This window comes from Symphalangus syndactylus, chromosome 11 (genome assembly GCF_028878055.3).
Source record: "Symphalangus syndactylus isolate Jambi chromosome 11, NHGRI_mSymSyn1-v2.1_pri, whole genome shotgun sequence".
In the NCBI taxonomy this organism is placed as follows: Eukaryota; Metazoa; Chordata; class Mammalia; order Primates; family Hylobatidae; genus Symphalangus; species Symphalangus syndactylus.
The window spans coordinates 120,516,917-120,538,428 of record NC_072433.2 but is presented as its reverse complement, the minus strand read 5'-3'; the positions used below and the strand labels follow the sequence as shown (position 1 = coordinate 120,538,428).

Genomic DNA, 21,512 nt, shown 5'->3' with positions numbered 1-21,512 from the left:
CTGAGGCAGGAGAATCCCTTGAACCCAGGAGGCAGAGGTTGCAGTGAGCAGAGATGGAGCCACTGCACTCCAGCCTGGGAGACAGAGGGAGACTCTATCTCAACAACAAAAAAAATTAGCTGGGCATGGTGGTATACCCCTGTAATGTCAGCTACTTGGGAGGCTGAGGCAGGAGAATCGCTTGAACCTGGGAGGCAGAGGTTGCAGTGAACCAAGATCGTGCCACTGCGGTCCAGCCTGGGCAAGAAGAGCAAAAGTCTTTTTAAAAAAAAAAAAAAAAAGAGAGAAATCTGAATCAAGTGTGGACTTCAGTTAACAAAGATGTATCAGTATTGGTTCATTACTAATGCCACACGTTCCATGCTGAGTTTTTTTTGTTTTTTTTTTTTTTGAGATGGAGTCTCCCTCTGTCGCCCAGGCTGGAGTGCAGTGGTGAGATCTTGGCTCACTGCAACCTCCAGCTCCAGAGTTCAAGTGATTCTCTGGCCTCAGCCTCCCAAACAGCTGGGATTACAGGTGCGCACCACCATGCCCAGCTAATTTTTGTATTTTTAGTAGAGATGGGGTTTCACCACCATGTTGGTCAGGCTGGTCTTGAATGCCTGACCTCAGGTGATCTGCCCACCTTGGCCTCCCAAAGTGCTGGGATTACAGGCATGAGCCACCGCGCCCCGCCTGACAGGTGATTATTACTAGTGCCTGGTAATCACTGCACTCTCCCAGGGCAGGAGCTCCTTTGCCAGAGAAGTCCCTGGTCACCTGAAGGGGGGCACAGGGAGAAAAAGAGCCACTTCCCAGCCCTCAGCCCCTCCAGACATGGCAAGTCCCTGGGGACAGAGGCCAGCTTGGGTGTCAGAAGAGCTGGGTGTGAAGCTTGTCTCTGCATAGATTTACTCCATGGCCAGGTCCAAATTCCTTTCCCTCCAGAGGCCAGGGACAACAATAGTCCCGGTGTGAGGGCCTCGCTCAGCTCTCAAGGACCTCTCAGGGCGCTGGCGCCTGCTCTGGCAGCCCAGCTGTTGCTTCTGGTTGGAACTGCCAGCCTTGAAGCCCCAGAGACTGTTCCCTATAGGACGGAGTGAGTCATCCTGGGATCATTTGCCTGCCAGCAGTGGGTGAGGGAGGAGCAGCCGCCGCCTTCACAGACACCTGGTAGTGTCAGGAGAGGGCATGCACTGCCCTGGTGAGGCTCCTCTGGCTGCCCCCAGGCCCACACCCAAGGATCCCTGCCTCAGAGTAAGTGAGAGCTCTAGCCAGGATCCCCTCTCTCCCTGCTAAGGGCTGAGTTAGTGATGCCCTAAATAAGCAGCCCCTGGGGCGGTCAGAGGCAGGACGAGATGGATTGGAGGGTCCAGCTCCATCTGCGCCCCTCCCGATTGGGCCCTCCTTTCCCTGTGCCCAGGCAGGTGGAAGGGATCTTTCTCCGCCGCCTGCCCCATTCTGGCCGGGGCACCTAGAAATGGGGGAGATGGGAAAGGAGACAGAAACAGTGGGACCCAAGTAGGAGCAAGGGAGAGAGGTGGGGTCTGGGCGAGGAGCAAAGGAGAGGGCCAGGGTGGTGGTGGGTGGGGGCATCAGAGACAGCGGGGCGTGTGGCCAGGAGCCCGGGGAACCAGGCTGAGCTGCTGCTCCCAGCTCAGGAGCCCCTGTGCCAGCTGGATGTGGGCGGGCGGGCACGGGCAGGGCCACGTTCCAGACATGCACAGAGCGTCCTTTGAGGAGGTGGCAGCTGTCGGTCCAGGCCCCCCCTCCGCTTGCTGTGGCCCTGCTTGGCCCCTCCAACAATGCCTTGCTGAGCACTGGGCTGCAGACGCTGATGTGCACAGTTGGGAACCCCACTCAAGAGGTGAAGGGGCAACCATACTCAACCTGAGCAGGGAGGGAGCCCTCATCACTGCCAGAACAGGGACTTGGGTCTCTTCTGGGAGGCCTGGATTTCCCTCTTTCTCGCATACCTCATACCCCCTCATTGCTGCTGGCCTCTTGGGATCCTCCCCGGGACACTCCTGGAGAAAAGATCAAGGCTGCGCGTCCCTTGGGGAAAAAGGCTGAAAATCCAGTCGGTGACCTGCTACTGGGGGCTTTTGGGAGCTGGGGGAAGTCAGCCTGCTGCCTGGCTCTGCTTCCTCCATCCAGCCACCGTGGCCTCCTGGCACAGCATCCCTGGCAGACAGAAGGGCCCACCCCCCACATGGGCACCCACGCAGAGATTCCCCAGGCAGCTGGAGCTCTCTGTCTGCCCCCAGGTCCCCGCCATGAGCCCGGGCTGCGGCCAACCAGCCTCATGGAGCTGGCTCCGTCTTTCCTCCCTGGGGTGGGCAGCGCTGACCTCTGGGACACTGCTCTGGACCCCAGCCCCACTTGCTCTAGATGTTCACCCACCGTCCCCAGGTAGCAGAACAGAGGGGTCGGACCCCTGGTCCTTCCTTTGAGTGGGTGAGGGATCTCAGTGCCTGGGCCTATAAAATGTAATGGGGCAGCAGCAAGGCCTGCCTGGCAGGAGTGGAGCGATGGGGACGAACACGCACGTGTCCAGTGGCTGCAGGTGCCATGTGTGGGCACCATGGTAGATACGAAACAGCTGAAATTGGGGGTGTTTAGCCTGGGGAAAGGAAGTCTCAGGCCCACGAAGTCTCGTCTTCCAGCCTCTGGGAGGACGGTGGGCTGCGGGTGGGCCCAGGAGTGGGGGTTACAGGGACACAGGATCCTCCCTAGAAGCCAGGTCAGATGTCACTGTCAGGGCGACCTCAGGATGAGCTAGACTGTTTCCGGGGAGTGGGGAGCTCCTCTTCCCTGGGGGTCTCGGGGCTCGCTCTCAGCTGGGGGAGGGCAGAGGGGCTCCAAGAGGCCTGCTGTGCTGCCCCGCGATCGCCTTCCGCCGGCCGAGCCCTCCCCGGTCTGCGCCCGGACCCAGGGACTAGGAGCCCGGCCAGGGCCACAGGGCAGGAGCCCAGCTCCCGGAGACTTGCAGTGTTGGGGGAGGGGACTGGTTGGGCGACCCGGAGCTGGTGCGACTGGAGGTGGCCCGCGAGAGATGGGCGAAGAGCGGAGGAGACCGCGCCTCCCCGCCGCGTTGGGCCGACAGAAAAAGGCCGAGGTCCGGGGTCCTCACCTTTAACGCGTCCCTGGCCGCGGAGACGGTGGGGAGGGGCGGCGCGGGTGGCGCATGCGCGGCGCGGCTGGAGCGGCCGGACCGTCCGGCGTCCGGGAACGCTCAGGAGCCGCAGGAGCCGGAAAGCGCCGGGACCCCTCGCGGGGCCCCTGAGCGGCGCGGGCGGACCCGAGCCCCCAGCCCGCCGGCGCCGCTGCCCGCCAGGTCCCGGGGGCGGTGGCCAAGATGTCCGTGCCGGTGAGTACCGCGCCGCCCGGGACTCCAGGCCGGCTGCCCGCCGCCCGGCTGCGACCTCGCCCCGCCCGCCGAGGGCCTGATGCCGCGTTGGCTCCCGGACTGAGGGTCGCCTCACTGGGGCCTACTTGGCTCCGGGGGAGAGCGCACAGGCTGGGGGAGCCTCCCCCAAGCCGGCCTCTCTGTCCCCTCCTTTCCATCCTCTTTTAGGAGAGCTGGATCGAGCTGGGGTCCGTGCTGTCGCCTCGGGGAGCCCCCCAAGATGGCTGGGTCGGGAAGACTCTTTGTTGGTCCCCGGGAAACCCCTGGGACAGCTGGGCCAGGCGGGAGTCTGCTGCCCGCCAGGACCCCGCACCAGGACGGCTAGGCCTAGCAGGGAGGGCTCTCTGCCGCTCCCGGGACTCCCCTCTGGGACTGCTGGGCCGAATGAGGGGGTGGGAGGCCTGTGCTGTTCCCCACGACCTCCTTCGGATTGCTGCCCTGCGGCGCTCCCGGGACTTCCCCGGGGTGGCCAGGTTGGGGCGCGGTCTCTGCCAGTCGCCGGAGCCACCCCTCCTCCAGGACGGCTTGGCTGGATGGGAGCCCTGCCTGCCCTCCACGGCCGATGGGCTCACTTTCCTGTGAAGTTTTCCTCCCGCCGCGGAACACCCGGGGCCCTGACTGGCTGCGTCCTCCCCGCTGGCCGTAGGGGTTTTCTGTCCGACACCCCCTCTTCCTGGCCGGGCAGCCTGGCTTCGGCAGACCCCCGGGCCATGGTTCCACACTTAGGCACTGGCATCTCTGAGCATCTCGGTCTCACCTCCTGAGGACAGCAAGTGATCCTGGCTACCCCGGGTAACCAGGCCTCAGGTGCAGGCCCCACATGACAGATGGACAGACTGAAGTGGGAGGTGGGAGGCGGACACCCCGGCGTCCTGCCAGGAAGGGACACCATCTGCACCTGGCGAGCTGTGGCCTCCAGCCATCGTTTCCCTGCCTAGTTAGGGACTTTTCCCTCCAGAGCCCTGTCCACTCTGGCCTTGTTTCTGGAACTGCTCCTCACCCGGAGGACCCCATCCTTTCCGTGAAGCAGGCAGTGGGGGCTTCCTGGCAATTGGCCTCTTCATTAACTATCCCAGAGTGTGTCCAGATGACCGGAGGGGAGGCTGGCCAAGTGCAAAGCATTGTTATTGCAGAATTAAAGAGCCCGCTCCCGCCCGCCTCCAGAAGTGGTAATGCAGTTACAGATGAAAAAATGAGGGCTTCCAGACTGTGCTGATGTGAGCCCCGCCATCCGTTCTGGTTCAGAGCATAATTGTCTCGTCTTCAGAAAGAAAGACAGAGCATGCCTGCCAAGCCCTTCCTCTCTTCTGCTCTGCTCTCCTGGAAAGTTCTGGACTTCTCTGGCCCAGGGCCTCAGGGGACCGGCCAGCCCCGCTCCTGTGGGCACTGGGCAGAGGGACAAGGTGGACCACCTGAGCCTGCTGGAGGGCCAGTGTCCCAGGGCAGTAGTGATTAGGGAATGTCACTCTGGCCACATCCGAGCCTGGGCGGGCCTCTGTGGGGAGGTCCCCGTTTGATTTGGTTTGCTTGTCCACAGTCAGAGCCAAGCTCTGGACATGGAGTCTGGGATGGCACCCTGACCCCTTGCCTTATAGGACTTTGGGCAGCCTTCTTTGGCACTGTGCCTCATCTGTAACAAGAGAGGGACAGCGGGCTGGGTAGGACTTGGACACATAGGCACTGTTGTGGGGACCTGCAGCCTGGCCACGCCATCATGGGCCCCGAGTCACCTCCTACCCTCTCCCTTGTAGTCACAGCCCAGGAGAGTTCTGCTGGGGGTGGGCAGAGGTCTTTGCCATCTGCCCCCTACGTGGCTGGCTGGCAGATCACCGTGGCTCTCTCTCCTGGGACCTTGGGCAGTGTGTGAGGTGGTGGGGCCAAGAGGAGAATTCATTTTTGGAACAGTCTTGAAGTGTTCGGAAATTGCTTTCACGTGCTGAGGAGGCCCTGCGGAGGCTTCGAGACCGAGCTGCCTGCTCAAGCCCTGCCCTTGGAACCCAGAGTGGCGACTGCTTAGGGACACATCTGGGTTTTAAGCACACCCATTCATTTGGGCAGTCTTTTCCTAGATGGGCTGACGCAGGCACTTTGGCCCACAGAAATTATAAGATGCTTCAGAAGGGGCTGGGAGGGAAGCAGGGTGAGAGGTTGCTGGGCTGGATGTGCGGGGAGTGACCCCCTGAGTGTTGGGGGAGGGGAGATGCGGGGGGTCAGCTGGTGTCACCTTTTCATTTGACTCACATGGAGTCCCGGACCCAGAGAGGGGAAGGAGCCAGGGCGTCCCAGCTACCTGCTCAGTGCCCCTTCCTCTGCTCCAGGCGTAGAGCAGTGCAGTGCTTGGATGGTGCCTGGACACCCTGTGCGTGTTCCCATGCCTTCCTCTTGCCCAGAGCCCTGGGCCTGTCTCTTCCTGCAGCTGAGAGGACACATTTGGAAGGAAATGTGCCACCCACCTCAGACCTCTGGCTGGCATTGGCTTGGGAGTCCATGTTTAGGGGTGGCAGGTGCTGGCCACCCCCGGCCCTGCCAGGTAAGAGGCCAGCTTCCAGCTGCGGGGAGGCCTCCCTGCTGTCTGTTCTGCCTCTTGCTTCCCATCTGTGAAGTGAGTGCGGCCCCTCCAGCTCCTCCTGTGCTCCTTCGTTGAGGGATGGCTCCTTTCAGGGATGCTGCCCTGTGTGCTAGGCACTGGGCTCAGGGCCTCACAGGCCCACAGAGGGCCTGTGTCTTGCCAGGGTCACATGGCCAGTGAGAGGTGGAGCCAGGGTGGGAGCCGAATGTGGCAGGATCCAAAGCCATAAAATGAACATCATCCTGCATGGCCTCTACTTGTGGGGGCTGCAGCCTGTTGAGCTGTGGACAGCAGCCAACCCTCTACCTATGGCTTCCCAAACATGAGTTTGTGTCACCTCTTCTGCGTCCCTGAGAGGCAAAGCACCTTGGGCTCAGAGCAGGTAGCACCCAGGGCTGTGCAGCAGGCTGGGTCTATCCCCAGCAGTGGTAGATGGAGATGAGTAGACCAGCTTGGCATCTGGTTGAAACCTTGGCCAGCAATCCTGGGACTGGCTCTGTGCTAGGCAGTGGTGTGAGTGGGGGAGCTGCCCAAGGAGCCATGAGGGTCTGCCCGGGGGTTCATAGCTGGCCTGGGCAGCCAGGCAGTGGACAGAGAGAGTGCGAAGAGGCAGTGTCCGGGTTCAAAGTCCGCAGCTTAGGCCCCACTGCCCCTGCCACACCCTCTCCTGCCGCTGGGCCTTGGCTCAGCCTGTCCGTCCCTCTGTAGAAAGTGATCTCCAGCCAGCTGCCTCGTTCACCAGGTCATTCCCATTCACCTCAAGCTCTGCGCCATCATCCATAGGAAGCCTTCCCGGCCCCGTCTGCCATTGTCCATTTGTTGGTGGGGTGATGTGGTTATGTCAGGCTCTCTCTTCACACTGCAGAATCCATGACTGCTTGCCCCGCTCTCTCTGCCTTCCGGCTGCAGCTTGCCCCTGGCCGCCTGCTGAGTGTGTGGCCCCAGGAGTATCATGGAGCCTCACCGGCCAGTGGTTGCATCCCCATGCAGAGCCTGGGGTCAGCCACTCTCCTCAGAGCCTTGCTTGGGGCTGAAAGGGGTTCCTGGAGAGGCTGCTTCGGGGTGGGGAGAGTGTTTTGGTGGGTCAAGGGCAAGGGCTCTAGAGTGAACAGTGTTGGCTCTGTGCGTTGAGTGAGTTACTGAACCTCCCTGAGCCTCAGTTTCCTCTTCTGTGTCATGGGGATGTTAACGGCACAGAGCTCCTGGGATTTTGTGAGAATTTGGTGACGGGCGACCAGAACTGTTAGAAGGAGGGTGATTAAGTAACAGCCGCTACTGCTGTGGAGATTATTGTCTTTACGTGGTGGTGGTTGGCTAGTGCAGTGGCTCAGACCCGTTCCTGACTCCTGGGCAGCCAGCGTGGGGAGGAGGCTGGGCTGGGCCCAGGCTGATTGCCCTCTGCCCCTAGGGTTCTGTGGCCCTTTCTTTACGGTCAGTGTAGTTTCTGCCAAGGCCTTGGTGGTGGGATGACCCTGGCCTCTCCCCTGCCTGGGCGTGGCCTGCAGGACCCTGGCTTCTTGAGCCTTGGATGGTCAGGTACTTGTTTTCACTCCACCGAGAGTGACCTGCATTGGGGCGACCAGCTGGCCCATCGCATCTAGGCAGCTGCTCCCCTGCTCCAAGTGCCCCCAGGAATGAGGCCGCACTGCAGGCTGTGGGAGCCGCTGCAGTGGTGCAGGCCTCTGGTCAGGTGTGGTCTGCAGCAGCCGGGCCAGCACGGGGTAGGCAGGGCCTCTGAGGGAGGCTGGTTCCACCCCTGCCTGGGGATCATGGCTCCTTAAGGGAGGGGCCTACAGCCGGGAGGGTGAGTGGGGGGCCTGGGTGATACCGGCAGACCTCCCCATTTCCTACCACTGGTGCCCTGGTCTTCTGGGGCCCACACCACCTTCCCTCTGTCTGCTTATCTTCACCCCTGGCCTTGGACTTGACCTCACTGCAGCCCTGCGTGTGTCCTCCGGGTCAAGCCCCATTATTTCTGTGGCTCACTCTCAGTCCTTGTGTGCTGGGCCATTGTCTCCCTCTCTGCAGGAAAAAAGAAAAAGAGTTCTGGGGACAGGTTGGGGACCTCGGTAGAGCTGCGGAAGGGATGCTTGCTCTGGTGAGATGGTCACAAGTTGCGGCTCTAAAGTTAATCTCTTCTCCAAGGGAGATTAGAGGCTGGGAAGGTTTTTCAGTCGTTTTAATTTATTATTTAAGCCCTACCAAATTCCAAGAAGGATTTGAAGCAGATTATAGCAGAAGACACAAATAGTCTGGGATCATGAAAAGATCTGGAATTATGTAATGTATGGGGAAGGAGGAAGAATTATCCCAGAAAGCCTAGGCTCAGTAGGCATCCAAATTTAACTTGAAGCTCCCTGATGGTCAGGGCAAAAAGAGTAGCATGGTGAGTTTAGGCTTGCAGTATCTATTTTTGGTATTTGTAATGCCATGTATTTTTTCTTTGCTTTGTTTTATTTTTTACCAGTCGAAACTCTTATTGAGGTAAATTTTACATGTTGTGAAATGTGCAGATGTTAAACATACAGTTAGCTGGATGAGTTGTTTTTTTTTTTTTGAGATGGAGTCTCACTCTGTCACCCAGGCTGGAGTGCAGTGGCCTGATATCAGCTCACTGCAACCTCTGTCTCCTGGGTTCAAGTGATTCTCCTGCCTCAGCCTCCCGAGTAGCTGGGATTACAGGCATGTGCCACCATGTCCAGCTAATTTTTGTATTTTTAGTAGAGACACGGTTTCACCATGTTGGCCAGGCTGGTCTCGAACACCTGACCTCATCTGTCTGCCTCGGCCTCCCAAAGTGCTGGGATTACAGGCGTGAGCCACCACGCCTGGCAGTTGGATGAGTTTTGATTAATATAGACCTTCATGTAGCCATCAATCGAATCAAAATAACAAATATCTCCATCACCTCAGAAAGTTCTCAAAAGCCCCTTTACAGTCAAGACTCTATCACCCTGGCTTAAGTTTGCCTGTTCTTAAACTTTCTGCAGCTGGAAGCCTACAGTAGATGCACTTTGGGGTCTGGCTTTTTTTTTTTCTGAGACAGAATCTCGCTCTGTCACCCAGGCTGGAGTGCAGTGGTAGGATCTTGGCTCACTGTAACCTCTTCCTCCCGGGGTCAAGTGATTCTCCTGCCTCAGCCTCCTGAACAGCTGAGATTATAGGTGTCCCCCGCTATTCCCAGCTAATTTTTGTATTTTTAGTAGAGACAGGGTTTCACCATGTTGGCCAGACTGGTTTCAAACTCCTGACCTCAGGTGATCCACCCACCTTGGCCCCCCAAAGTGCTAGGATTACAGGTGTGAGCCACTGAGCCAGGCCAGGACTGGCTTTATTCCTCGAGCATATTGGTTTTATTCTTTTTTTTTTTTTTTTTTGGTTGGAGTCTCATTCTGTCGCCCAAGCTGGGCACGATCTTGGCCCACTGCAACCTCCACCACCTAGGTTCAAGCGATTCTCCTGCCTCAGCCTCCCAAGTAGCTGGGATTACAGGCGCCCACCACCATACCCAGCTAATTTTTTGTGTTTTTAGTAGAGATGGGGTTTCACCGTGTTAGCCAGGATGGTCTCAATCTCCTGACCTCGTGATCCGCCCGCCTTCGCCTCCCAAAGTGCTAGGATTACAGGTGTGAGCCACCGCGCCCAGCCAGTTTATTCTTTTTTGTTGCTGAGTAATGTTCCAGTAATGGATGTGCCACAAGATATTTATCCATTCCTTGTGGATGGATATCTATCTCTACCTTTAGTGTGCTGTGTCTGAGTCTGAATCTTGCTGTGTTGCCCAGCCTGGCCTCCTAGACTCAAACGATCCTCCTGCCTCAGCCTCCCCAGTAGCTGGGACTATAGGCATGAGCCACTGAAGCCAGCTTGTGCTGTGTGTTATTAAGTACTGGAACACTGGCACTGTTGTTGGCAAAATACCCCATTTAAGTATTTTATAAAACCTGATATCCAATTGTATGCCTTGAGGCATGCCTAGAGATCTGTGCCCCCAAATCCTGGATCTACCAAAGTTACTTGTTTGCCCAGAAAGTGGTATGACCACACTCCTCCCTGTCCCAGACCTCACCAGGTGTCTTAGAGTTTAAACTGCCTCTTCGCAGGTTCTGTGGGAGGTTAAGTGTCTTAGGCTGTAGAGTCATCTGTGTTTCTGCCAGGGCCTGTGACCACTCCAGAGGTCCTGGTTGGGAGGTTTCTAAGGAGAGCAGGAGGCGGGAGAGGATGGAGCAGAAGCTACCTGCATCCCTCCTCCTCCTCCTTCCCAGCCCACACAGATTCCTGGGCTCTCTCTTTTTTTCCCTGGCCATCTGCCAAGGCACCCCTCCAGGCAGACACTCCTTGCTGCTCCTGCCCCAGTGCTGGAAGCCCTAAGCCCAGGAGGCACGCACCACTGAGCCAAGACTGAGGAGGGTAGAGGGAGACTCCCTGCGTCCCTGGCCCCCAGCATCTGGGTTTCTTCTGTGTGCTCCTGCGGCCACACTGGCTCTTCACACTGAAGGAGTTGGCTTGCCTGTGCTATTTTTACAAATCTTTGCTGTTATTTTTTTCTGCATAACGAGTCTTAGCAAAAGATTCACACATCTGCTCAAATGTCATCTCCGCAGAGAAGCCCCCAAGCACCTCGTGTAGAACAGCCTCCCCCATCCCTCTGCTGTCTGCTTTGCAAGCGTTTATGTTTGTGCCCCTTAACACACACCTTGGAGTGTGAGTTCCCTGAGGACACAGCTGTGCTTTTACACAGCAGTGCTGCCAACAGTTAGACCTCAGTCAGGAGGCGCAGATGCGTGAGTGTTGCCTTATAACATGCATAGTGAAAGGGACCGCAACCAGCCACTTCCTACTTTCCCCAGGGCAGTCCAAGAGGAGACCCTGCCTGCCTCCAGTGTTGGCGGGTGGATCTGGGGGCAGCAGAACTCCAAGGAAAGATTTTGCCCCAGTCTCTCAGACAAGGTTTCCGGGAAGGTGAGGGATGCTCAGGGCATCTGAGGAGCGGTGTCTGCGCAGGCTGTAGGGAGAGCAGGGAGGGCTTGGTTGCGGGATGGGCTTAGCACATGGGGTAGGCCGAGGGAGGGTGCGCCCTGGTGCCCAGCGGGGTGGGGCCAGTGTGTGATGGCGCAGGGTGTGGCTGTGCTGCGGGCAGTGGGATACTAGGGTGCCACCATGTGCTTGCCAGCCGCCTGTGCCATCAGTCTTACGGCCCCAGGGCAGGCAGGGCTGCTGGTGGTGGGTTCATTTAACAGATGGGCAAACTGAGACCTGAGCAGTACAGTGACTGGCTGAAGGCCCATGGCAAGTTGGAGTCATTAATATCTGCTCCCTTCCTCTAGTCTAAGCCTGGGTGAGAGCCTGAGCCTGGGTCTCCCAGGGCAAAGGAACCTTTATTTGTAGGCCGGCGTAGGCTCCAGTGGGACACCCAGCCTAGCCCCACGATGCTGTGCAAGGAGGGAGAAAAAGCATTGCTTTTCCACCAGGCACAGTGGCTTAGGCTTATAATCCCAGCACTTTGGGAAGTCAAGGCGGGAGGATCACTTGAGCTCAGGAGTTGGAGACGAGCCTGGGCAATATAGTGAAACAACATTTCTACAAAAAATAAAAAAATTAGCCAGACATGGTGATGCACACCTGTAGACCCAGCTAGTCAAGAGGCTGAGGTGGGAGGATTGTTTGAGCTTAGGAGGTTGAGGTTGCAGTGAGCTGTGACTGTGCCACTGCACTCCAGCCTGGGTGACAGAGACCTTGTCTTTAAAAAAAGAAAAAAAAGCATTGCTTTCCCTGTGGCTGCCACAGCTCTGTCTTCCCTGTATCCACTCTTTCCGTCACTGCCACCCAGAGCCCCCAGGGTCCCCTCTTGTGATTCCACTGGCCCCTGGCCTGCTGACCGCAGCAGAGTGGCCGGGTGGGTATCTGTGGGTGTGGGCACCTGTATTCTATGAAAGCAGCCCGGAGTGGGCAGCAGATGATGTGTGAAGTCACCCCCCTCCGCCCAGTACACTGGGGTTGGTTGCCATGGGAGAGCAGATGGCTGGGCTGGGTTGGGCTGGGGAGGCCTCCTGACCACACCCTCATCCCTGCCCACCCGGCCAGTCAGTGGAGAGCTGGGCAGCCCCCAGCCATGGAGCTTCCTCTCTGAGGACAAGGACAGAGGCTGCCCCTTTGCCCCTCTTTCCCCCTTCCAGCCAGGACTGAGCCCCTCTCTTCCCCCTCCCCCAGGCAGTGCTGAGGGGCTGCCTCTGCCATAGGGCGCAGATTCAGGAGGGGGACATGGTGGTCGTGGTCAGCAGTGGGGCAGAGTGCACATGGCCCCTCTTCATTGCACTTAGGGGCGCCACTGGTCCAGGAGGACCTGTCTGGGAGGGCCCTGTGCTGGTGCCTGCCCCACCTGCCAGCCCCAGGAGGCTGGGCAGGAGGGGAGAGCTGAGGGAGGAGAGTACAGAAGAGGAAGGGGTCGCTGGGGTGGGTGGAGAGCCTCTGAACAGCACCCTGGGGCTGCCTTGCTGGCCCACTCCGGCCTCGGGCCGCTGTGAGCTGAGCCTCTCTCTGAGGCAGGCACCAACGGCAGGGGCCTCTGCTGCTTGTTAATTTCCAGATAATTTGGAAGGTTGTGCTGCCTCTTCCAGTCCTGTTTCTGACAGGCCTGAAGTGGAGGCGTAGGGCTGGATTTACTGGGATGCAGGCCAGGACTTGGAGTGCAGGCAGGCCCCACCCCACCCCTGTGCTGTGTCCCTTACCTGGCAGCTCTGCCCACACACCTTGGATACGGCCCCTGCCCCCGGGTCTTTGGGGACTGGCCTTGGGCATGCCAAAGGGGATGACCACTGGAAGGATTTGGCTTCAGGTTGTAGGGCACGCCCACCTTCCCACAGTCAGAGCCACTACTGTAATGACAAACACTGCCCCGCAGTCACTCCACCCTCGAGAGCAGGGGAGGATGGGAAGCCCTTTATGGTAACAGCTCCAGCTTGAGTCCTGAGTGCACGCTCTGCGGTCTGGGGTCACCTGGGGTGCTTTCTGATAGGCACACGCCTCGGTTATGAGGTGGAGGGTGCGAGCTCTGCTGGCCATGGGAGCTGCGTGGGGCACTGCCCCTCTCTCTGCCTCCAGGTAGCCATCATTCTGTCCTGGTCCCAGGGCAGCAGTGAGGAATGACTGGTGTTGGGGTGTGGGCTGTCCGTTCTGTGTGTGACAGTAGGCTCACCTCTGTGCTACCCACAAAGGTTCCGTGCCTTCGTCTGGGTTTTGTTTTGTTTGTTTGTTTGAGACAGAGTTTCGCTCTCACCCAGGCTAGAGTGCAATGGCGCCATCTTGGCTCACTGGAACCTCTGCCTCCCGGGTTCAAGTGACTCTCCTGCCTCAGCCTCCTGAGTAGCTGGGATTACAGGCATGTGCCACCACGCCCGGCTAATTTTGTATTTTTAGTAGAGACGGGGTCTCACCATGTTGGTTAGGCTGGTCTTGAACTCTTGACCTCAGATGATCTGCCCGCCTTGACCTCCCAAAGTGCTGGGGTTACAGGCGTGAGCCACCGCACTCAGCTGTTTTTTTTTTTTTTTTTTTTTTTTTTTTTTTTTTTTTTTTTGAGATGGAGCCTTGCTCTATCGCCCAGGCTGGAGTAAAGTAGCATGATTTCAGCTCACTGCTTCATCCATCTCCTGGTTCAAGCAATTATCCTGCCTCATCCTCTTGATTAGCTGGGATTACAGGTGCCCGCCACCATGGCCAGCTAATTTTTGTATTTTTAGTAGACACGGATTTTCGCCATGTTGGACAGGCTAGTCTCGGCCTCCTAAAGTGCTGAGATTACAGGCATGAGCCACCTCGCCCGGCCTCACCTTGGTTTTGAGCTTGCCACTGTGAGTGTCCAGCCTAGGGGGATGGCGTCAGCTCTCATTGGCCCTCCAGAGATACCGTTTCTTCCTGTTCCTGGGGCTGGCAGTGCTCACCTCCGGCCTCAGGAAATCCTCTCCTGCTGCCGCTCCCAGAGCCGGCCATCAGCCGAGCCCACCCTCACCGCTGCTGGGAGGCTGAGGCTTCAGGAGGGGAAGGGGCTGTGTGCCTTTACACTGTGCAAACCAGTTTTAGCCTGCTCTTTTCACTTTAGTTTGTTGTAAGCATTTTCTTGCATTATTTCAGTCTTTGGAAGAGGCCATCTAATAGCTGCAAGCTATTCTACTGAGGGGCTGTGGTTTGTCTCACCGGTCCCCTAGAATTGGCATTGATAGGTGGGCCTGTTTTGCTCCATGTTTTGCTGTCATTGCTGTCATAAATGCTGCAGTGGACATTGGTGAGCATCGAGCAAGAAAAGTTCTTCTGTGCAGTCGGTCTGTCCTGAAGGCAGACCTCAGAAAGCCCAAAGAGCAGGAACCCTATCCCAGGCTTATCTTTCCACTCGGGTCCAGTATAACCCCCTCCACTCCAGACACTTAGTGTCCTGGTGTGCTGGATCCACCTGTTTTCTGTACAAACAGCTATTCCAGGCCCTGAGGGGTTGGAGACATCCCTTCCAGCCTGTGAGCTCATCTTCAACCTGGCTGGAGGTGCCAGGCCACTCCTGGGATGACACAACTGTCTGGGAGGGCCCTGTGCTGGTGCCCCGGCCACGTATCTGCAGCTGTCTCCCTTGGTCCGGCAACAACCTCTCCCAGCTCCTCCTTATTCAGGGCCTCTCTCCTTGCTGCCAGTCCCACTGTGTGTAAACGCATGCGTGTGTGCTGTGTGTATGCAAGTGTGTGCCTCTGCACTTAGGCGTGACTTAACCACCCCCATCCTCCAGACTGGGGCAGCCTCAGATTTCTTCACCCAGGCCAGCCTATCCCATGAGGGCCACCTCTGAGGTCCCACCCAGTCAACAAATGTTGACTGCACCCCTTCTCACCAATGGGGCTAAACTTAGTGGGGTGGGGGTGGTGCTGGCCCCAGTGCTGAGCTCAGTTTTACTGGGGAGGAGGGTGCTTAGGTGTCAGTTGCCTGTCCTTTTGCAGTCTGAGTGTGACAGGGGTCTTTGGCTTTCTGAGCCTGGAGTGCTGCTGTCCCTGCCCCTAGATTCCCTTCCTGCTGCGGGGTGGGCTGAGGTCTAGCAGCCCCATTTCTTCCCTGGCCCTGTCCCTTCTGTGCCCCGAAATGTGTGGGATGGGGCAGGGGTTGGTAGACTGGGTCTCGGTCTCTTCATGTGAAAAATGGGGCTTGGCTGGGTGCAGTGGCTCATGCCTATAATCCCAGCACTTTGGGAGGCTGAGGCGGGTGAATCACTTGAGGTCAGGAGTTCGAGACCAGCCTGACCAATATGGTGAAAACCCATCTCAAAAAAAAAAAAAAAAAAAAATTGGGGCTAATGATGAGCCTGCTTTGCAGGATTGCTGTGTGCACAAAATAAGTGCATGGGCATAGGGCCCCCGGCACTGGCTGGGCGTGGAGGCTGTGCTGGGTATGTGGGGCTGCATCCCTGTCCTTGACAGCGGAGGTCCAGGAGGCTGGACTGGGGGTGGGGTGAGGTTCTGCCCCCATATACCCCAGCCAGAGCTTGCCCAGTGGGTGCTCCTCCCCCACCCCCCAGCTACATCCCCTTCAACACTGTGGGGCTTAACTCCTGGGGCCTTGTTTCCAAAGCGGAAATGCCATTCTGGGAGGCACAGGCTTTGAGGGGAGGGAATTTAAGGGGAAAAGGAGCAAATTTTTGAAATGCCTGTGTCGGAGCCTGTTCCCCTTGCTGCCTCCCGCTCACATCAGCAGCCCCACCCCCAGTGCTGTTCTAATTCAGCTCCTGGGGGAGGAGGGTCTCATCCCCCAAGGTTCCAGCCATCCACCTCCTCTCTGCACCGCACTCCTTGGCCAACTAGGAGGGAGCAGGGGCCAGCTCCCTTGAGGGCCAGGCCTTTTGTGTCCCTGCCCGTCCCTGCAGAGACTGCTGCCTGCAGCCCTGCCAGCAGGCCACTGCCTGCCCATGAGGCCTGGTCTCCCCTCCACAGAAGTGGAGGCCCAGGGATGACCTCAGGCTCCTGAGGGTCCCGCTGGTTCAGACTTGCTCTCTGGGAAGCTGGCGTGCCAGCCAGGCTGAGGAATGGGTAGCTGGACAGGGTCAGGGTGCAGGAGGGGCCCGGCACAGCTCTTGGGAACAAGCAGGAGGAGATGCTCCAGGCAGTTTCCCTGAAGGCTGGCTCCTCTTCTGAGGCGAGGTGGGCTGTGTCGGGGAGGCACAGGGTGTTGGCTAGCTGTTCAGTTCCTCCTGAGGACTTTGGGTCATGCTCTGTCTCATCCCACTGCTCCTTCCTCACCCGCTGTGCTGTGAGTTGTGGCCAATGCTTCCCAAGCCAAATATTGAGGAAATGCAGACGTCCAGTTTTTTGGGAGGGGTGGGACACAGGAGTCTGTTTTTTAACAAGCTCCCCAGAGCACCTGAGCAGCCAAACCTGGGCTGTCCTAGCCCCTTTTCAGATGAGAAAGGAGCCCAGAGAGGGGAGAGGGCCTGCCAAGGCGGCACATCTGGCCAGGCGCTGGGTAGGCTGAGCCCTGGGCGTCAGGCAGAGGGGCAGCTGCAGGCCCACCTGGGCTTGTGTCTTTCATAGGCCGTGCTTGAGAATTCTCTGCTGCGTGAAGCCGGGTCTACCCCGCTGCTTCCCTGCCACCGGAGCTGCCTCGTGGCATCCCATTGCTCAGCCAGTGGCCCAGGATTGTTGACTGAGGGTCCTGTCTGGTCTGGACCAGGCTCGGTCCTATGATCTCCCTGCAGATCGTGCATCCCTGGTCTGGCCCGGCCCAGGGGCTTTGGCACCCTGGTTCTGCTGCATGGGGTGACAGTCACTAACCTGCAACTGAGCGAGGGGCGACTCAGGAGACCCAAGGTTGTCTCCACCTGGTTTCCCCCCGGGTGATTCTTCCTTCTGTCTCCCGCATTCCCCCAGTGCCGCTCTCCTACCCCATGTCGCCGAAGCAGATGAGTTGGAGCAGGACTCAGGAGGGTACTGGGCCCAGGTTTTAGGCTGAACCTAGGAATGAGTAATGAGAGGAGTCAGATCAGCTAGAGGACCAGCGCGAGTCCCCAGATGTCGGCACAATGCAGGGGAAGGTAGGTGCTGCCCGTGAAAAGCGCTGGGTCGAGAGCTCGCCAGCCTCCCTGCTTGAGGGCTTCATTTCCTGGGGTCCTTACACGGTGGCACCGTCTACAGTCGGAGCTGTGGTGGTGGTGGTTCTTCTGCAGGCTGGGGCACGCCCCCTCCCCTTTCCCTCCAGATTCAGATCTGAATCCCACGGCCCATGGACACGCGATGAATGCCCTGGGGTTGGTTAGCGGGAAGGACAGAAGTCGACTTGAGGCCGTGTCTCGCCTCTGGAGGAGGAAGGCAAACCGGGCAGCCTTCCCAGAAGTGGAGGCGTTTGCGTAGGCCTTCGGTGCGTTCTCGCCTGGGTGGAAGGCGGGGACGTGCATTTGTTGGAAAGCGGTGTCCTGCGCCCTAGGCTGGAAGCCTGGCCTCGGGCAGGGGCCTGGAGCCTCGGGGTGGGAGGTGGGGGGCGGGGCGGGGGGGCGGCCCCTACTGGGCGGGCTTCTGTCTGCGCGCCCGCGCCCCCGACAGGCGGCTTATTTGCATGGAGAGCGGTGGCGGCCAATGGGCGCGCGCGGCCGGGCATGCTGGGATCGGGCTGGGCCGGCTGGGCCGCGGCGGCGGGCGGAGTGCGGCTGGACCGGCTCTGGGTGGCCGAGGCGGCAGCTGCGCGGCGGCACCGGGGCGGCTACCGCGCACTCGGAGCCCAGAGGGCAGGCGGCCCGGGCAGCTCGGTGTGCGCCCCCGCGGGAGCCAGGGCCCCAGGCCCGCCGGACACCATGAACCACCTGGTGAGGGCGCCAGGCGGGGCCGGGCCGCGTCCGGGCTTCGAGGCGGCAGCCCTGCCGCCTGCGGGGCGGGCGCGGGCTGGAAGGGGTTAAGCGAGCGGCATTTCCTGCCGGACCTACGGGGCCTGGGAACCGCTGGCCAGGGTCCGCGGCCCCGGGACCTCCTTCTGCCCTGGCCGGGAAGCCGGGAGGCAGGAACGGCGGGGGCTCCGGAGCCTGTGCGCCTCGGGGGCGTTGGCGGGGCCGGGCACGGGGGCCTGCAGCCGGCAGGAGAGTTCCTGTGTCGGGAAAGTGGCTGGCGGGGCCTTAGATCCCCGGCCGACGGCCGCCTGCTGTGTCACCTTGGGCCTCTGCGCTCTGCCTCCGGAGCCTCAGTTTCCTCGGCTGCGAGGAGGGGCCGTTGAGCCTCGGGCGGATGGTCCGGCTGGTGTGGCGTGGGGACTGCCCACCGCTCCCGGAGAGGGAGGAGCTCCAGGGGACCGAGGCCGGGCGGGCAAGTGCGTGGCGCCAGCGGGGAAGGCTGCGCGGCCGGAGCACCCGGCTCCGGTTAATGATTCACTCCAGCCGCCGGCGCCGGGTTCCGGGAGCGGAGCGGGGGGTGGGGGCGGGTGCGCCGCGGGCTTTGCAGCCCCGCTCGCCGAGCGCCGGTGGAAGCCGGGTCCTGGACACAGGAGTCCTAGCCGCACACGAGTGTCGCGGGAGGGGGCCAGGCCGGATTCTGCAGTGTGGACATGAAGGCTTTGGAGTCCATGGTTGGGGGACCCGCAGAGCTAGAGCAGGGGCGGGGCTGCCTCTCGAGGGTCCGAGAGGCTGATCGCTGGGCCGAGGTGAGGGAGTTGGGAAAGCTGAGATTTGCCTAGGGGTGCGGGGTGAGGGGCTTAAGGCCTGGAAGATGTTGGGGTTTCGAGTTTCAGATCGGGGACAGCAGCTCCTTTTCCACCACAAGGCTCCCGTTCCCTCCTGAGAGTCCCTGGTTTCCTTTCCCACACCCCTCCCGGGGCCCGCCGCAGCTTTGGTCAGCTTCTCAGAATGACCATGGGTTGATCTCTTCTTTGCTAGTGAGATGTTTCCCATCGCCCTGGGCCGGGGCACGCCCCCTCTTGTGCCCATTCCTTTCCTTCGGTGCTGAGTTGGGTGGTGGGGGCTGGCCGGCCTGTGAGAGCAGGTGTCGGGGTACCTGGAGAATCGGGGCCCAGGTACGGGGGTGGTGGGGCTGTGGGGAAAGGAGCTTTGGGGAGGAGCTGCTGACACTTCCTCCTGGCACTGCTTGCCCAGGAGCTGGGTGGAGGCAGGGCAGGGCAGGGCAGTCCCAGGTTCTGCCAGGAAAGTCACCTTGGGCTGGGGCAGGAGGTTTGGAGCCTCTGGCCGTTACTGTTTGTCTGAGCAGGAGGGTGAGCACTGTGGACTGGTACCATGGCCCCAGGTCTCGGCGAGGGATGGAAATAAGGACAGTGCCACTAGGGCCTCCTGTCTGTGCAGGAAGGGCCCTGAGACAGCTCCTCAAACCCCTTTCCCATTATACGGGTGGTGCATGCAGATGGGGACAGTGAGGTACAGAGAGACAGTCAGTTGTCCTCAGAACTGGATCCAGAACCTCGTCTCCTGGCATGGCCCCCAGTGCAGCACCATATGTGGCCTCCGAATTCCCAGTCTGGGATTGGGCGAGCTTTGGTCCTTGGGGGACCACCATGCTCTTTTGGAGTTGTCAACTTGGTAGGAACCCTCTGGTTCCAAGGCTGTGCCTTTGTGGCCCTCTCCTGGCATCTGCTGTCCCTTTAGGAGGTCCTACCACCCTTTTCTTCTGAGCCTGCACAACTCCTTACCTTGCCCCCAGGAGCCCACAGCCAGCTGAACCAACTGGTCAGCTAGAACCAACCAGCAGGGGAGGTGCGCTCCAGGGGGCCTTCTTGGAGGAGGCAGTATTGGAGTCAGAGTTGAAGTGTGGGGCATGGGGTTGGGTGATAGGGAAGTTTCTTCAGCAAAGACACTGGGCAAGCCTCTTCCTCGGCCCCCAGATAAGGGGCTGCAGGGTAGTCTCCCTGTAAGAGGATGGGGCTCTGCCCTCTGTCAGGCCCTTCCTGGCCCTCCCAGCACAGGAGAGGCCCTGGCTCCACCTGTGTCTTGCTTCTCTGACTTCCTCCCACCTCTAGGTTCTAGCCTGGGGCAGAACTAGGGTGGAGGGTGGGTCTAGCCTCCTTGATGACACAGTTGGGGTTGGAGGTGGGGGCTACCCCTATTCTGGGCCTGGTGCTGTCCCTGAAGTCAGGGGTCAGCCTCACGCTGAGCTCTCTGCCAAAACCCCGGATCACAAGCATGAGCTCCAGCAGGTCCGCTTGAGTGAACCCCGCTGATCCTGCCTGCAGGGGTACAGGCCTGGGGCCTGCCAGCCGTCCCCACTGTCCACGGGGTGTTTTGGGTTGCAGGTTCCATGTCCTGAAGCAGGAGGGCCCTCCCCATGCCACCTCCTCTGCCCAGCCTCTTAGGGACAGTGCCTGGGATGCCCTGGCTGGAGTGGGGACTGGGGCGTGCTTCCAGCCCATAGCTGACCCTGGGCATAAAGGCATCTGCTGTGGTGTTGCAGCCAAGGGCAGGCTGTGCTCTGTGCTTGTGTCGGGGAGCATTTGGCAGTGGCCACCCCACGGGTGGCTTTTTAAAACCTCCTGCTGCTGAGTGTCACTCGTGGGGCTGAGGGCCCGCACGCCTTCCCTGCCTCATCCTCTCCGACGATTCACACCCTCCTAAGGCTGACAGGATAGGAGCCGTGCTCCCCTGGGGTGGCTCTGGAACGTGGGCCCTGCGCACAGGCTATGTAGTCTGCCCACACACTTGCTGCCTGCCACCTGGGCACCCAGGACTTGAGCCCAGACCTTGGCTACCCAGTTATCTGTGGGAGTATTAGGGGAAGATGCCACTAAGGCTGGCAGGTCCTGGAGTTCCACCCAGGATGGGGACATGGGGGAGGGAAGAGGAGGTGCCCCTCAGCCTGAGGCCAGGACCAAGTGGGGTGATCAGGACCCCTCCAGGCAGGTCCCGGGTGCGGATGGCCAGTCGGGCGCACGCTTATTGGGCCTGCATCTGTTGACCACGGAGGCTCTTTGGGACAAGCAAATAGAATGCCCCAGAAATAAACTTGGCCCAAGTTTGCGACGGTTCTGGGTATGAAAGAAGTCAGTGTTTCCCAAGTGCCTGCTATGTGCGAGGCTCTGTGCTGGGGCGGGTGCATGTGTGTGTTCGGGGCGTGGACAGGAGGGGTGGGAAAGGCCTGTGACATTTCCTCTCGTGGTTTCCACGAACCCAGGCATGACCCCTGGGTGGAGATAAAGTGGAGCCATCCAGCTCCACTGTGTCTCAGCCTGGGGTCGGCCTCTGCTGCTTCTGGACTCAGTGACCCTGGGCTGTCAGGGAGCTTCTGAGCCTTGGTTTTCCTGTCTAGTAAGATGGAGGTAATCGTGTCTTATGGGGTTGTTTTGAGGGTTAAATGAGCTGGTGGCTGTGTGGGAAAGAGCTCTGCCTCCAGCAGGGAGGAACTGTGCTGTTCTTATTGTTGTGAACTTAGTGACAAGTGTGGCACTATTAGGCATTTCCTTGTCTGCCCCCAACCCTGGGGTCTTGGGCAGAGACCAGGAGTTCTTGCCATTTTCTCCCAGCTCCCACCTTGTGCTGGCTTGTGGGTGCTGAGGTCAGATTTGCTGGGTGAAAGGGTGCAGGCCAGATGTGAGCCAGGCCTGGCAGAG

General features: G+C 59.5%; 1 protein-coding gene across 9 annotated transcripts in view; it reads left to right on the top strand.

Annotated features, from left to right (window-relative positions):
* The first annotated feature begins 1,142 nt into the window (after positions 1-1,142).
* BCAR1 (BCAR1 scaffold protein, Cas family member) overlaps positions 1,143-21,512 on the top strand; it is a 39,096-nt gene continuing 18,726 nt past the window's right edge. The window contains exon 1 of one of the 9 annotated variants that reach the window (XM_055299552.1): positions 1,143-1,236. In XM_055299552.1, the coding sequence (XP_055155527.1) occupies positions 1,171-1,236 (66 nt within the window). In that variant the 5' untranslated portion in view covers positions 1,143-1,170. Of the gene's footprint in view, positions 1,237-2,243; positions 2,437-3,156; positions 3,350-4,571; positions 4,821-16,851; positions 17,017-17,550; positions 17,782-18,258; positions 18,276-21,512 lie in introns of those variants that run through there. The other 8 variants (XM_055299553.1, XM_055299554.2, XM_055299551.2 and 5 more) reach the window with 8 other exon arrangements.